We start from the raw sequence: 18,497 nt of genomic DNA on the forward strand, positions 1-18,497 counted from the left end.
TCTTCTTTCCCAAATTAGTTTAATATTTAAATACAATACAAAAAAAACTGTTTAAAGTAGATAGGTATATTGATTTCGTTGAAATCATAATATGATGTTAGATTATATTATAATAGAAGTATAACTTCTTACATGCGTACAAAGTACACACACACTCTTTTTTATTTATATTTTTACCCGATATTTTCTTATTACTGCCAAACATATTCCACCAAACATAATGCAGAATTAGCCGTAATATAAATTCAAGTTTCAATGAAAACTCCTCCCCTAAAACTACAATATTGAATATACGTTCCTCTTTGAACATTAATCCCCTTGCTGCCGTTTTCATAAATCCAGATTGCAGGTAATAGTCATATTATCAGTTATTATTCAGGAGAATTTTCGTTTGAATCCGTTGCTGGTTATAACCAGTTACGCTTTTAGTTGGCAACGTTGCTGATTGAGATTAATGGATTAATCCTTAAATAATTTATAGTAATACAACTGAATCTAGAAGAAAATATGATGTGATTCAATAAAAAATTATTAAAAATGTAACGTTATAAACTTAATATGTTCATTAATTTATATATAAATAATTGCTTTATTACAAATTACAATTTTATTCTATTAATTTTATTAATTTCTTAATTTTCTGTGTTGTTTTACTATTTTTCATCTAAAACTAGTTGTCATCTTTTCCGTTATTATTTCCTTATCTTACCCGTATTCAATAGCAACGACTACATAACTTTATCATAGTCATATATATGTATAAATTTTGTATGCCGCACTTCATTTGTCAGTTGGCATCTCTTGACTTCCCTTCCCTTCAGTCATGTCAGTCTCTCTTAAATAGTGGAAGCGGTAGTGTTTTTTAAAATGTCTTGTGTCAACACTAGGCAGTGTTTCGTTTAGAAGTTCATCTATATCTTCTAATATCTCTTTGGCTCTTTTATACTTATAAATTTATTTAATAGTTCACCAATATTCATAATTGTCTATTACATTTCCTATTTTTTAAACTTTTTATTACTAATATGAATTTTTCTAGTGAGGAACTGACTAATAAGATTTCTGTGCTGTGGAGTATAACAAAAATGTGCTACTAGCGATAAGAATTTTTCATCAGAAATTCCCTGATAGACGACAGCTAAGAAGAGAAACGTTTAAAAATATACTAGAACGGTTTCAATTAACTGGACACTTAGATTATGATAAATCTGATCGAACAAAAACTATTGTAAGTGAAGGAAACAGGAATTAAATGTAATCCTTAGTGTCACTGAGGATCTGCATATTAATACAACCATTCTTACAAGCCAAGTATCTAGTCTGTTGAAACCGTTTTAGTATACTTTCAAAAGTTTTTTTATTGGTTGTCGTCTATCAGGGATTTGCTGATGATAAATTTTTATTGCAAGTAGCTCATTTTTGTTATACTCTCCTAGCACAAAGCCATTTTAATCACTTCCTCAATAGAAAAATTAATATTAGTAATGGTAACAAATCAACTGGAACTGTATAAATAGTATGTCAAATGTTTAAGCAAATTGTGTCATAGCCAACTAGGGAGAATTTTGTGTGTTTGATTAATATTTTAAGCATCAACAACTTTAACTACGAATGTATTTGGATATCTTATCCAATATTAATAAATTAAGAATGAGGCTAGATTATTATGCTTTTTTTTTAATTTTTTTGATTGGATATTTTCACTGCCACCTAATAAAATTTCACGTAATTTTTGTTGCAATTAATGTTTGACTGAAAGAATCACAAATAACTTACTAATTAAAGCACTCAGGTATAGGGAATGCTTAAGAAATAAAAAAGTACCATAAAATATCATTTCATTACAATACTAAAATACAGAGATAACTCAGAAAATACTCATTCCGAGTTTCGACCCACCCTGTATACTAAAATTAAACATTTCACTATAGTGTTAATGATTAACACTAGTAGACTATATTAAAAATCGTTTGAATATAAACAGAAAATTTCTCTATCCGTAAAAATGTTGCCATCTTTGATTCTTATTCTGTACATATTTTTGTTGCCAATAGAAAAATATACTGCTAATAAAATAAGGCAATAAAATAAAAAAGGCAACTGAAGCTATTTTTTAGTACATAACTTTTTTAATTTAAAAGGTTTTTATCTCACAAAACCTTTAAGCGATATATTTCTTTGACATGGCAAATAAACAGATAACCAGCAAAACCTCTTTTAAAAATCATCGCTCATTGAATCGATATGAACCGTCTGAGATGGATGCAGAGAAGTAAATCAGTTTATTTTTATATCAAGAAGATTTCTATACAATATTAATCCGAAACCACCAGTATCGACAAATATCTTTACTTCCGCAAGGAACTGAAATGACTGAAAACGTTGAGAAGCGATTGAGTTATTGGATTATCAATCAAGAATGATTCTCCACACTTCCCGATTCCTTCTTTAACAGTTTTCTTAAATTTTCGATACAAGAAACTGACTTATGGCTCCGATTTCTTTAAATATTTTATTAGCAATATTTTTGTAAATTTAGAATAATTACAAAACGATTTGTAGTTTTTTTGTGATATTATTAAAACTGACTAGTTACACAATATATAGAGCAAACATCTTAACGAAAAAAAAAAAAAAAAAATAAGCAACTACCAGCGAGCACTAATGTTCTTTAGTTTGATTATGTGGTGATTTGAATTTTACCGATTGCTTCATTTAGTTTTGTTAATCGTGATACAAAGTAGGACAAACAGACATTGGGAAATGCCTACGAATTAACAGCTTAGGCGTATGCGTGAATATCTTGTACCCAAAAAACCAGTAAAATCCTAAAAAAACTAGTTCATTGATGTAGCCCTTTTTAGGGAATTTTAACAAATATACCTTTTATAAAGGATTTTACTTGTTTTTTGTAATATATGGTATACAGCCAACTACAGGAAAACTTTTTCCTCGTGGATCTTCTACCCCTAAGAGCGTAGTCATGGACAACGATTTGAAAGTTTGTTTACCTCAAAATATGGGGTATGATGTGATCTTTATTTAATTGGGTATGATAAGAGAGTGATAAAGCTGGCTCAAATTATCAATGTCGGTTATTTTGTTTAGGGCAGATGGTTGTTTAAGAATCTGGCACATTTCACGAAAGGATCTCTTTTGATAATTTTGTTGTTTGAGGCCAGTATTTTGACATTTGTGAAGTCGATAAAATGTGTAGTAGAAATGACGTGTTGTGCATGGGCACAACAGGGTTTGGAAATCCTAATGTCGCTGTTGTTATCGACATAATATCTCACGAGCTTGGCATCCCTTGGTAATTCTAGCTTTAGTTGCTGATCATACATAATATTCTACAACATAGGGCCTAGCACAGAGCACTGTGGTAATCCTCCAGTGATTTTATTTTCGTTCCGACTGGACTTTGTGTCATACTTCAAAAGTCGATCAGTGAATCAGCTAGTCACTCCCTCCCTGCATATTCCAAATCCTTCATTTCTGTAAGGGCACACATAATGCCATTCAGTCGGTCGAATTGAAAGCATTTTTAGTGTCCAATGTGGCCACCCTACAGTACTTCGTTTTTACCCCCTTCCATCTGGCTTTGCGATCGCCCCCGTAGCTGTATCAACGAGAAGATTAATCGAACTCAGTATTGAGTGTTCTTTTCGAAAACAATCCTGATTGCTGCTAAGCAGCGGTTCATGACGCTTCGATTCTTCGATGGTCTCTTCAATCTAGTATCTTTCCAGCTGTATCCACCATACGATAAGATGATGGTTCATTTGGTGGTTTCTTCCCTTTTGGGAGAAGCACTAATCTTTGTTGCTTCCATATATGCGGGAAATTACCTTCTTTGAGGCACGTATTGTAATCTTCCAGGGACATTGTCGGTGATTCTTTGATAACTGCTTTTAAAGCGATGATTGGGATTACATCTAAGCATGTAGCTTTATTATTTCCTACCTTATTACACGCCTCCATCAGTTGATCCTCCGTTATCGACGGGATTTTTTTCACCTCGCACTCCTCAATTGGATGAAAAAAGTTTTGTTGAGGAGCTGAGAACGTAAAGGTCTTGGTATTGAAGGGCTTTTCAGGTGTCATGACCAGTCATGTGTGTGTATTGATCATGCCCATAATTTATTAATTGATGTGATACAATAAAAATTATTATTTTTTTAAATTTGTTTTATTTGTTAAATGTATTGTATTTTCATATTTAAAAAGAAAATAAATTTGAGAAAAAAATATTTATAATAAAAGTTGCCTCGGGAAAAGCCTGGGAATTATTTTCATAATTGTAGGTCCACCGCTAGAGGGCGTAATTGAATACCAAAAATTAAAAAATCAAAATTTTACAAAATTTACCCAATGAAAGGGCACTAGAAATCCAATCATTCTTCATAAAATTCTGCGCATATTTGATTTCACAAGTTTAAGTCTACCTTTGCAAATAAGAGGTGGGGGTGAGTGGGAACCTTCTTATGAAAAAATGGCTGTAAGTCCGGTTCTGCTAAATCGAATTTTGCATACTTGATCTTGTTGAAAACAGCTTTTTTTCGTCAATGTAAGGGTCTTATCTTCGAAATAGCCTAATAAATAATATGCCAGCTAGTAGGCGTTATTTAATTATTTTCGAAAATTAGTTTTCTTTGGAGAATATTAAATAGAATTATGCATTTTTAATCCTGTATTACAAAATAAGACCAAATTAGCAACATAATACCGAAAACCGCATGTCGATACCTTTTTTCTATCTCGAGATATCTTAAGAAACGTGTAAATTTTAAACAACTGTTGATGTCACCGGTAAACGAAGTTAAAGAAAAGTAGTGTGCCATAGAAAAAATAAAGAAACATTCTCTTTCCAGATGCAAACGTATTTAATTAATTAAAACAACAATAAGACAAAAACACTATAAAATATAACCGAGGAATAAAAGCAACTACTTATGCAAATTATTCAAATATTACTTATTAGGCTATTTCGAAAAATATGACACTTACATTGACGAAAAAGAGCTGTTTTTAACAAGACCAAGTATGCAACATTCGATTTAGCAGAACCGGACTTACAGCCATTTTTTCATAAGAAGGTTCCCACTCACCTCCACCTCTTATTTGCAAAGGTAGACTTAAACTTGTGAAATCAAATATGCGCAGAATTTTATGAAGAATACGATGATTGGATTTCCAGTGCCCTTTTATTAGGTAAATTTTGTTAAATTTTGATTTTCTAATTTTTGATATTCAATTACGCCCTCTAGCGGTGGACCTACAATTATGAAAATAATTTCCTGGCTTTTCCCGAAGCAACTTTTGTTATAAATATTTTTTTCTCACAGCTGTACTATAAACGGTTCCTGAGATATGGCCGAGAGCCATTCTTATTGGGACACCCGGTACATCCTTGTATAGTTTAAGGTGAATTGGCTGTATAATTGAAATAATTAATGTTTTAACTTGTTTACGTTGACATCTCTCTGCTATACAAAATAACAGTCTTAACAAGCTGAATATCGGAAAATACTCGTATTACCTTTCCTTCGAATCCGGCGGCATAGTTTTCACATTTTAGTAAATAGTATGTTCAATTCCTCAATGCTCACATTTCAGAGAACAATAACAACTCCCGTTAATTACCTCTCTACCAAGAAGCTTTAAAGTGCAAACAAAAACATCGAGAAACCGCCCCGAGCTCTATCGTTTCAATCGCAAAAGAGAGTAGAGCTGTTCGACGGGGTTTTAGCCCAGTAAATGACCGTTTTGGACTATCATTTTCAGCGTCAGGACGGATTTACTCAACTGAACCGTTTTATGCGTATGATAACAGGCACAATTAAGCTTACCCCTACAATGTGGCAACCTACTCATAGCACCACCCAACCTACACCGCGAACATGTATTAGTTATAGAATATAACAAAATAATGGACAGTCGCCAACTTCTAGTCCACAACGACATCCCCGATATTCTTGGAAACCGTCTCCGATCCAGGTTCTTCTTCTTCTTGACTGGCTTTACAGCTCGGGGTGAGTCTTCGCCGCATCCACTATGGCCCTCCATCGTCTGCGATCTTGCGCTTCGATTTGCCATTGTTGTACCCCAATCCTAGATAGATCGGTTTCAACATCATCCTTCCATCTTTTTCTGGGACGGCCCACTGATCTTCTACCGTCTGGTCTCTCGAAGAACACTGTCTTTAGCACTCTGTCTTCCTCTGATCTTACTACATGACCTGCCCATCTTATCCGATTAGCTTTTATATGTCTGACGATGTTTTCAGTACCATATAGAGTCACCAATTCAGCATTGCGGCGCCTTCTCCACTCTCCTGTCAATTCATCTCTTTGAGGACCAAATATCATTCTGAGGACTTTCCTTTCAAATATCAGCAATTTATTTATTTCTCGCTGATGTAGAGTCCATGTTTCACTCCCATATGTAACAACTGGGCGAATAATTGATATGTACAGTCTTAATTTAGACTGTCTTTTCAGCAGCTTAGATCATAATAATGATGATAGGGAGTATAATGCTCTATTTCCCGCAGCTATTCTTGCTGAGACCTCTTTTTCTCTATTTTTTTTTTTTCGATCCAGGTTACCCTCTCTAAAATCTGCTCAAACGCTGCAGCAATCCAACTTTGACTTAAATACCTGATGGAGAGAAGATTGGGAAAGTAAGACAGATCCGCATTACCACAGTCTACCGGACATCATAAAAAATCCTAGCGAATTCGAACGTTCTCGTAAGATTTGGGCAGCACTTAATCGAATTAGAACAAACTGTGGAAGATGCGCCGACTCCCTCTACAGAAGGAGTAAACTTCCCTGGCCTATTTGTTACTCCGGCGCTGCAAGATAGACGATCAGACACATAATTCAGGTCTGCTCACGCAGAGCATATTATACACAGGCGACCCTATAGATTTTGTAATGGCAACCGAAGAGTCAATCGAATATATAAAAAAACTAGACATCTGTTTGTGACGCATTGTATAATGCATAAATCTGATTAATTACCTATTCTGTGATGTACGCCATAAGCTAAATAAAATAAATGCTTGAAAATTTGGATGTAACTTTCCCTTAGTCCAGCCACAAGTTGAGGCGCTGCTTGGTGAGGTGACGCAGGTCATGGTCGCAAGTCGTGGTCTAAAAAAACTGCTAGTGAGTGGATCAAAATCCATAAAATCCATAAAAAATCGAAAAAATCCACAAAAAATCATAAAAAAGTTGAAAAATATAAATATCTGGGTACAATCAATACTGAAAATAATGAATACACAGAAGAGATTAAAGCAAGAATAGAACAGGCAAGAAATGCTTTCAACAAACAACTGAAAAAAAGTATTCTGTAGCAGGGATATTACAATTTCTAGTAGACAATCAAAATTTTTCTTGATATTACAATCTAAAGATAAGACTTCTGAGATGCTACGTGTTGTCCATATTAATTTATGGATATAAAATAAAAATACTGGACTTGGACATTAAAGAAAGATATTTCGGACAGATTAGAAGCCTTCGAGTTATGGACCTACAGAAGGATTTTAAGAATAAGTGGTTTGGATAGAGTAACGAAGGTCGAGGTGTTGGGAATAATTGGAAAATAAAGAGAGATTTTAATAGTGTGGCCGATATGTGATACAATTGCACATTTCATGATACAAGCATATAATTTGAACCACATATACTACACATGTAAAGGTTCAAATTTAGATATGAGGCCATCTCAGATTTTACCTTTTACACAAATTTCGGGGATTCAAAATGGCGACTATACATATGTGACTAATAGCACGATCACTTTTGAACGAGAATTCAGATTTCAACCAAATTTGGTATATAGGTTCTTTTTTTGATTTACAAGACGGATGTGGTGAACCAGAAGAATCGGTTTACCAGAAGTTGTGTTTTTACTGGTTGTTTATGTAAAAAATACGTTTTTTTTTCAATTTTTTCCCTCTGTATATATTAATTTTTCAAAAAGGTAATACCGCAATTGAATAGAGCATAAAATTATTTTGTAGAAAATATTTTGAAAATTTTAGTTATGTTAATTACCATTTAAGAAATGCATAATGTATCTTCACATGTACCTATGTGTGATAGATTCGTACAAATATTATAAGAAATATTGTGAATTTAATCGTAGAAGCATATAATTTGGACCATATATACTACACACATCAAGGTTCAAATTTAGATAAAAGGCCATCTCAGATTTTACTTTTTACAAAAATGGCGGGCATCCAAAATGGCGACTATACATATGTGACTACTAGCATGATAACTTTTGAACGAAAAGTCCGATTTCAACCAAATTTGGTATATAGGTTCTTCTTTTGATGTGCAAGATCAAAGTCTTGAACGGGAAGAATCGATTTACCAGAAGTTGTGTTTTTCCTGATTTTTATGTGAAAACATGTTGTTTTTCTAATAATTCTTTCACCCTGTATATATTAATTTTTCAAAAAGTTAATACCGGCGTTGAAAAGAGCGTAAAAATATTTTTAGGCAATATTTTGAACTCTTTAGTTACGTTAATTACCAATTAATAAATGCATAATGTATCTTCACACGTACCTATAAACCTATGTGCGGCAGATTCGTGCAAATAATATAAGAATTATTGTGCATTTAATGGTTATATCATATAATTTGAACCACACACACTACACATACAAAGATTCAAATTTAGATATGAGGCCATCTCAGATTTTATCTTTTACAAAAATGGCGGGCATTCAAAATGAATCTGACGCATACAGGTACATCTGAAGATACGTTATGCATTTATTAAATTGTAATTAACATAACTAAAAAGTTCAAAATATCTCGTAAAAATTATGTTTACACTCTTTTCAATGGCGGTATTAACTTTTTGAAAAATTAATATATACAGGGTGAAAGAATTGAAAAAAACAACAGATTTTTACATAAAAAAACAGTAAAAACACAACTTCTGGTGAACCGATTCTTCCGGTTCAAAACCTCGATCTTATTCATCCAAAAAACAACCTTGATGACAAATTGGGCTGAAATCGGACTTTTCGTTCAAAAGCTATCGTGCTATTACTCACATATGTATAGCCGCCATTTTGAATACTCGCCATTTTTGTAATAGGCAAAATCTGAGATGGCCTCATATCTGAATTTGAACTTTTGTATGTGTAGTATATGGGGTCCAAATTATATGCTTCTACCGTTAAATTCACAATAATTCTTATAATATTTGCACGAATCTGCCACACAAAGGTACATGTGAAGATACGTTATGCATTTATTAAATGGTAATTAACATAACTAAAAAGTTCAAAATATTTTCTAAAACATATTCTTACGCTCTTTCCAATGGTGGTATTACCATTATGAAAAATTAATATATACAGGGTAAAAAAATTGAAAATAAATTATTTACATAATATAAAATAGTTTTACATGAAAAACCAGGAAAAACACCGATTGGGTAAACCGATCTGGTAAACCGATTCTTCCAGTTCACGACATAGACCTTGTAAATCACAAAAAGAACCTATGTACCAAATTTGGTTGAAATCAAACTTTTCATTCAAAAGATATCGTGCTATTAGTCACATATGTATAGTCGCCCATTTTGAATGTCCGCCATTTTTGTAAAAGGCAAAATCTGAGATGGCCTCATATCTAAATTTGAACCTTTATATATGTGCAGTATATGTGGCCCAATTTATATGCTTGTATCATTAAATGTGCAATTCTTATAAATATTTGCACGAATCTGCCGCACTATAACAATTAAAGTAGTTAGAAAATTGCAATATCTGGGACATGTCATAGAGGCGAGCACTATAACTTGTTTGAATTAACTTTCTAGTGCCCTACTACGCCTTACGGCGGACCGTTAAAAAAGTTTCCAGACTTACTTTTTAAGTATTTTATAGCTGCAGTACCCAAACCAGTCTCTGGAAAACATCAGAGAAGCACCCAGCTTTTAAAAATTTGAATGATCAGACAGATTTTTACCCTATAATTTTCAGTTTAGTGTGATATTTGGTAGAGGTACTAAAAAAATTTGGGCACTAGAGGGTTAATAATATAAGAAAAAATACAGGGTAGAAGGCGCATCTCCTGGTTAACCTTCGGATGACCAAGTGGGGTAAATTTGGACCCCAGCGTATGTTTTTCTTTAATAAATTCAAAAGTATTTTCAATTTTTAACTCATTATTTTTTTATTTGACTTTAATATCATTCTAGATATCCTCATATTTTGAAATAAAAAAAATTCCCTATATTTTACGAATAAAAAATATATTCTGAAGTTGATGTTTAGTAAAATACCGTCTATTATGTAGAATTCCAAGTAGTTTTACACTGCGCGTTATCAAAATCTATTTTTAGACTGTGGTGCCTGTTATGTACGAATCATAACATTCCTGTCTGCTACAGTTAGTCATTATTATTATTTCCTGGCGTATATAGTTTCTTAGTATTTTGTGTACATATAAGATATGGCCCGCAAATATCTTACTGAGGCTGAGTTACAGGAAATTGTTACTGCTAGCGATTTTTATGATGATATAGAAGATGAAATAGTATCAGAAAATGAGGATGTATTGTTAGATGAAGATTTAAATGCGGAAAACATTCATTCCAGGTCATTTTTGACCTGGGGTTATTTTTTACCCCCGTTGGTCATCCCTGTAACAAAAAAGGTTGGTCATCGGAAGGTTAAACAATCTGAGAGCTTAGTTTAACTGCATTTCTACTGATCTCTTTAGAACAGCGGTATCGAAAATGCGAGGTACTATGATGGTTACCGACCTTTTTAGAGAAGATAACGCATAAAGAAGAAGAAGAATGGATTACCGCAAATTGAAACACGGTTTGCACCTACTGACCAATCTTTTCGGGACACCCTGTATAATTTGAACCTCCTCGTAAAATTTCAATTTTCATTTGACTTCGGATAGACAGTAAGAAGAATCTAAATCCAAATTTTCATGCAGTTCGGTGGTGATACGAAAAATTACACGGTATCGCCTTATTTCACGTTCATACTGGCCTAAAAAGAGAGTAGAGCTGTTCGAAGGAGTTGCCGGTTATAAACCTTATCAAGGTTTTATTGCTTTGATGTGTGTTATAACGATGTTAGTAAATAAAAGTGGACATTTTTCTTCTACCGGTGTCTGTACGATAACTTTTAGATAAAAAGAGAAATACTGTAGATTCTGTATAGTAAATAGTGCCCGAGACATGTCGCAAACAATAAATATCTTTGCTATGCGTAACTTTCTAGAACATATAAAATAAATAATGATATTAAGTTTTTTTGCAGATTGGACGTACGAAGACGTTTTTCTATGGATGCTATAAAACGTGCAACTTCTCTTACTACTTACAATACGTTCAAAACTAACAATTTTTCAGGCAGTGAGCAAAGTCGGCCATTGCAGTAAGAAATATTTTTTCTCACGGGTTCTCCGCCGGTTTCAATACACATGATCGTCGTTTCCATGGTAATATGCGCAATAAAAACACAATTAACACAACAGGAATAAACTTTAAAACTGTTAAAAAATAACTGTTAATTAGAATTTTAAATATAGACCGGGCAGTTTCGTCGCCCCCGCTAGCGCAATTATTCCGATTCGATTTTTTTGCACAAACTTACTCAAAAAGAGGTCCTTATAACATATCCACAGGGTGCCGGGCGGTGCCGTGGTCGAAACATTTTTTAAACAATTTTTTTTAAACAAATTAACAAAAATAATTTTTTATTTCCAAAATTTTTTTTTTTAGATAATTTGGATTATTTTGAGCAAAAAAGGTCTGTCATTTTTCTCTAAAATTGACTGTTGTCGAGTTATACGCGATTAAAAATTTGAAAAATGCGAAAATGGCCATTTTCAAGGCTTCATAACTCGATCAAAAATGATTATTATGAAATTCAAAAAGTGACAAAATCAAGATTCAAATATCTTCTTCAGCGTTCTGAAGAGACTTTTGTCATTAATTTATTACAAAGCTGTTATTTTTAGTTATTAACAATTAGCGCTATAATCTAACTGTATCGTCGCCCCCGTTAGCGGAACAATTTAGATCAGATTTTTTTGCACAAACTCAAAAAGGGGTCTTCATAACATATCCACAGGGTGCCTTGCGGGTGCCGTGGTCGAAAAATTTCTTAAACATTTTTTTTAATAATTTTTTCATTTCCAACAATTTTTTTTGATAACTTGGGTCATTCTGAGCAAAAAAGGTCTCTTGTAATTTTTCTCTAAAATTGATTGTTGTCGAGTTATATGTGACTAAAAATTTGAAAAATGCGAAAATGGCCATTTCAAGGCTACATAACTCGATTAAAAATGATTATTATGAAATTCAAAAAGTGACAAAATCAAGATTGAAATACCTTCTTCAGCGTCCTGAAGAGATTTTTGTCATTATTTTATTACAAAGCTGTTATTTTTAGTTATTAACAATTAGCGGTATAGTCCAACTGTATCGTCGCCCCCGTTAGCGGAACTATTTCGATTAGATTTTTTTGCACAAACTTACTCAAAAATAGGTCCTTATAACATATCCACAGAGTGCCGGCCGGTGGTCGAAAAATTGTTTAAACAATTTTTAGACCACGGCACCGGCCGGCACCCTGTGGATATGTTATAAGGACCTCTTTTTGAGTAAGTTTGTGCAAAAAAAAATCTAATCGAAATAGTTCCGCTAACGGGGGTGACGATACAGTTGGACTATAGCGCTAATTGTTAATAACTAAAAGTAACAGCTTTGTAATAAAATGATGCCAAAAATCTCTTCAAGACTTTGAAGAAGATATTTGAATCTTGATTTTGTCACTTTTTGAATTTCATAAAAATAATTTTTAATCGAGTTATGAAGCCTTGAAAATTGCCATTTTCGCATTTTTCAAATTTTTAATCGCGTATAACTCGACAACATCAAGTTTAGAGAAAAATGACCAGAGAGCTTTTTTACTTACAATGACCCAAATTATCTAAAAAAAAATGGTCGGAAATGAAAAAAATATTTTTGTGAATTTGTTTTAAAAAAATTGTTTAAAACATTTTTTGACCACGGCACCGCCCGGCACCCTGTGGATATGTTATAAGGACCTCTTTTTGAGTAAATTTGTGCAAAAAAATCGAATCGAAATAGTTCCGCTAACGGGGGCGACGATACAGTTGGACTATACCGCTAATTGTTAATAACTAAAAATAACAGCTTTGTAATAAAATAGTGACAAAAATCTCTTCAGGACGTTGAAGAAGGTATTTGAATCTTGATTTTGTCACTTTTTGAGTTTCATAATAATCATTTTTAATCGAGTTATGAAGCCTTGAAAATGGCCATTTTCGCATTTTTCAAATTTTTAATCGCGTATAACTCGACAACAGTCAATTTTAGAGAAAAATGACAGGAGACCTTTTTTGCTCAGAATAACCCAAATTATCTAAAAAAAAATTGGTGGAAATAGAAAACTATTTTTGTGAATTTGTTTAAAAAAAATTGTTTAAAAAATGTTTCGACCACGGTACCGCCCGGCACCCTGTGGATATGTTATAAGGACCTCTTTTTGAGTAAGTTTGTGAAAAAAAATCGAATCGGAATAATTGCGCTAGCGGGGGCGACGATACTGCCCGGTCTAATAAATAACGTATCTATACAAATTTTAAGAATATTAAATGCCTACAGATATATTTATTTTATTTCAATGTATGCATAAAATAATATACCTAAAAGAACCTGAATTATTTAATTTTAAAATTTGAACTCTTGACAAAACCGCATCCATAGAAAAAGTACAGTGTACAACACATGAAAAAATTACATATTTCTCCCTCGCTTGATTTGCGGCACAACAAACTTCTGCGCTCGTGAGAAATATGCCTTTTTTCTCACTTGTTGTACAATATACAATTTCCACCTACCTCTACCATAAGTATACATTTCATGAATTGTTTGTAGGGAGCAATGTCGTACTTTTCCTTCCTAGGGAGACAAAGTACTTTTGCTCCCTAGGAAGTAAAAGTAAAAGTGACGTCATGGTATGTCCTTGATGAAATATCTTATTAACGTCGAATACAATATTCTATTTTCTATTACGTAAGTATCTATACATTTTAACGTTTATTTATAGAATACACTGTATTTTGCAAAATGATAAAAAACATTAAGAGTAAACAGTAGCGATCAACAGGTAGCAACAAAATATAACTTCGGGAGATAGTATCATAAACTTTGGCAACAGTGGTAATCTTTGACATTATCTAAAATTAATATTTTGACAATATCATAGTTGCGCTAAATGGAAGTAATAGAAAACGATTTTATAATTAATAAATAGATATTTATAAAAATAAACCAAAATGGGTGAAAATTTTATGTTAAGATAGGTATTTAGAAAGGTATTTGCATGAAATATCTAATAATAAAACGATAATAAATAATCATTTTTTGTTGTGAAGCGAAACAAATTTGGATTTTCGCATAATTTTGGCACGGTTTTTAATGGACTTTTTCTTGGAAGGTTTCACATTATTTCTCGTTTGATTTATATTTTCCATTTTGTTAAACTATTGATAATATTTTTAGAATAAAAAATCCTCCTAAAACTTTATATACTATCATTAGAATTCGAAATATTTTTACGTAAAATATACTTACCTACCTACATATAACTAAAACTCACAATTAACAACAATCTATTATTTCAAAGAGGCCAACAACTTATACAACAACAACAAATATATAATAAATTACTATCAATAAACACTACTTTCCTATGAAACAACAAAAACGAATTCTTAAATTAACACACTACTGCACTGAACAGATATCGATAAAGATGACAGAACAGATTAGAGAAAATCTGACGCAGGTTTGTCAAAATGACAGTGATAATTTCTCTATGTGGCCCAATTAGTTATTTAGTTATAATATGTTCGATTTCTTGTTAGAAATAAACAATTTTAGTAGTTCCAAGATTACACAAAATCTAGGCATGGGATAAAAAAGTTTATTTGAAGAAAATTTTTTTTTCTTCTTAATGGCGGTACATGCTCCTTTTTTCAATATTTTATTTAGTTATAGAGTAATTTTCACGTACTAACATATTTCTGAAATTGGGCTCTGTACCGCCATTCTTTATTATATTACGAATATGTGTTCCAAATATCTCGACAAAATATTCAAAATTAGAGCCGCAATCTTGGAACGCGTTTGTTGATCTACCCGTTGCTACCTGTTGATCGCTACTGTAGCCTCTTAATGCAGTAAATTATTGTTATTTTGATATAACAATGTTTACATTCATAATTTGACTTATATTTGACAGTTGAGAGTTATACTGTACCTACTTGTTAGTTTAAGTTCTCTAATACATTGAGTTAGTTACATAAATAAATTATTTAAAAATGTAAAAATGACTTGTTATTTGAAGAAGGTGGAAAAATCATATTATAACTTGGAAGTAAATTGCCTTTTCCTTTCCCGAATGATTACTTGCTCTCCGCTACGCGTCGGGCAGTACACTTCATTCTCGGGAGGAAAAGTAGCACTTTGTTTCCTTGTAATACAAATAGCTATTGTATAGGGATATATAAAAAATCCCAGATGTATGAGACTGTCCCAGGGGTAGCTCAAAGGTAAATAATATCAAAGTTCTTATCTCCCACAAGGCCCGTCACCAAAATAAAAATGAACGCCCCATATGGATGTATAAGACGGTATGATAGGAAAAATAGCCCGTATGGGGTGTAGTCCCTCATCGTGAGCCTCCCCATATGGCGGGTAAGGAAACATCTCCCGGTAATGGGTGATATCGGGGAAATAAAATACCAGGGACGCACCAAAACTAATCTATAGTGGATGACTCTAAACAACTTCTGACCCAGACTAGGTAACTGAAAACAATTTCACCAACAAAAAAAGCAAGCGCGGTAATGTATATGTATAATTATGAAGTCTAAAACAAATAGTGTACCTCATGTGGATATATTAGTATTTGACAAATCGCACGCCTCGAAACAGATCAACGTCAAGGATTCTGGGGGACGTAAAAATTCCCTAAATTAAAGAAGAATAAACATCAGAATGATCAAAGAGCCCATCTCTTTGCAAGTAGCAAAATATAACGCCTCTTTGCAAGTAGCAAAACATAAAGCCTATCATTAATGGTGATATAATAGGAATAAGTGAAGTCAGAAGAAAAGGAGAAAGTTTGAAGATCCTCATTAGCCCTTTCTCTCATGCATTTTTGTTTTTTAAGATAAAAATTTGAAATTAGGTAGACATATTGCTTTATTTTTTTTTTACTTTTTGGCGTATTTAATACAATTCCCTGTTATTCCTTTTAAGGGATGTGAGTTGTACAGTGTATTGTACATTATGAACAAACGGTATATACGACCTATATAATATATTGCACATTGTGAGTAAATTGTAGTGGCTCTTGCAACTTACAAAAAATAGAATACAATTAAAAGTCATATATCTGCAACTAATTATTTATTTGTATGATATAACATAAAACACTTTTGTTTTAAACAATAGGACCTCCCCGTTTTTTGGAGTACACTTTGTCTAATTTTATGAAAACTTCAGCGACCTATGACGACGAATAAACTTCTTCCCTCTCCCTTGCTATCAACAGCAGAACGAATAACTTCGCCGTTGTCAGTACTGCTTTCCTTCAACTCATTATCATCATCACTGCTATCTTCTTCCTCCCCATCTCCCCAACCACAATCGTCATTGTCGTCATCACTAAGCCCGTCAATATCTGATAAGACTGCCTCAATTAGCTCTATTAGTTGTTTTTCATTTAGTGGGTTTCTTTTCCTCATTTTTATATGTATTTTAATACTGCAAAATAAAAGAAGTATAAAGAATTGTAAATAACATGTGGTTTTGTACCATACCTGTTGACCTCCGTTTATTCACAGTGTACAGTATACTGTACACTAATGTTTACTCAAATATAGAAAAACAAACAAACTTAACGGAAATTGGACGGTACATGTAGCAAATACAAGTTTTTCTTAACACCAGCAAAAATAAATCTGATATTTAAAACCAATCTGTCAATTATTAAACGCCACCTTACATCAAGACACTGAAATAACCAACACAACAACATACTTCTTTGAATTTCATTTCTTTTTACTTACAACTAAATCAACGCTAGATGGAAGCAACCATTTAAAATTAAAATTAATATGTATACTATCATTTACATTGTGAATAAAGCGGATAGAAACATCTGGTCACGTTATTTTGATACCAGTAAAGTGAGGTACAATATACTGTACACCATGAGCGAAAGGGTTAAGTCACTTTTTTTACCGTATTGGAAATGAAGGCACTTCAGAGGCTCTTCACATCCGTCAAAGGAACTTCAAGTAGAGTTTTATATTTAATTTTAAAACTCAACAAAAGGTACAGTATAAAGATTATTCAGCTTTACGCCTTAACCTCATCTCGTCCAGACGAGGAAGTTAAGGTTTTTTACGACGAAATATCAATAGCGCTAAACGAAACACCTATGCAATGTGTTATAATAATCATGGCATCTAGACTCCTGGCAGAGGGATTACCGCCCTCTTTAGTTCTTTCGATTCATTGTTGATCTTCCTTTTCTAAATCCATGGTGATAGTCTCCTCTTTTAGTTTCAATGTATTTTTAGAGCCTTTGTCTGATTAATGATATTAACAGTGTAGTTAATTTTAATAGTTGTTGCATTGTGTAGTGTCACCTTTCTTTAGAATAGGAAATGTACACCCTGTTTTTATTTTTCGGTGGCACATAAAATTTTAAAGTACAGTGGAACCTCGATAACTCGGATTAGTTGGGACCACGGCCGATTCTGGCTATCGAAAATCCAGGTTAGCCGGAGAATATGGTAAAAATTAATAAAATACGGCATACTTACAGGTAAACTCCGTGATAATTGAAATACGACTGTACTACACACAATACAGTAACAATCGGAATGATGTTATGTTATTAAATAACATAATTAAATTCTTAATTCTTAAATAACATAATTAAATTTAACATCTTAAATTTTAAGAACAGTGGAGACTAACACCATTGTTTAAAAAATAATTTTTTAAATAGTCTTTTAGTCTTTTTTAAACAATACTAAGACAGTTTGAAAAAAAAGAATGTATGTGTACTTTGTACGCACGTAACAAATTATACTTCTATTATATGATTTCTTAAAAATAAATATACTTTAAACAGTTTGTTTTAATTTTTTTAAACACCAAACTAATTTTGTCCTTACCGCTTTCAAAAAAATAAAAAAAGTAGAGGATTGCTCCGGATTCGAACTCAAGACCTCTCGATCTCTGGCCGAATGCTATACGAAATACGCTACGATGACTGTGTCTGTATCGGTTCGGACGTACCTAATGACAATTCACGGTAACAAACAGGCAAGGTGAAGTATAATAAATATACAATAAAATGTTTTAATAATACTCATCTT

The 18,497-nt window shown here is 32.7% G+C and overlaps 1 protein-coding gene across 1 annotated transcript in view; it reads right to left on the minus strand.

The window, feature by feature from the left end:
* Positions 1–17,622: 17,622 nt before the first annotated feature.
* LOC126881744 (uncharacterized) overlaps positions 17,623–18,497 on the minus strand; it is a 258,343-nt gene continuing 257,468 nt past the window's right edge. Inside the window, exon 5 of the mRNA XM_050646215.1 lies at positions 17,623–17,699. Coding sequence (XP_050502172.1) covers positions 17,623–17,699 — 77 coding nt within the window. The remainder of the gene's footprint in view (positions 17,700–18,497) is intronic.

Source organism: Diabrotica virgifera, chromosome 3, assembly GCF_917563875.1.
Source record: "Diabrotica virgifera virgifera chromosome 3, PGI_DIABVI_V3a".
NCBI lineage: Eukaryota > Metazoa > Arthropoda > Insecta > Coleoptera > Chrysomelidae > Diabrotica > Diabrotica virgifera.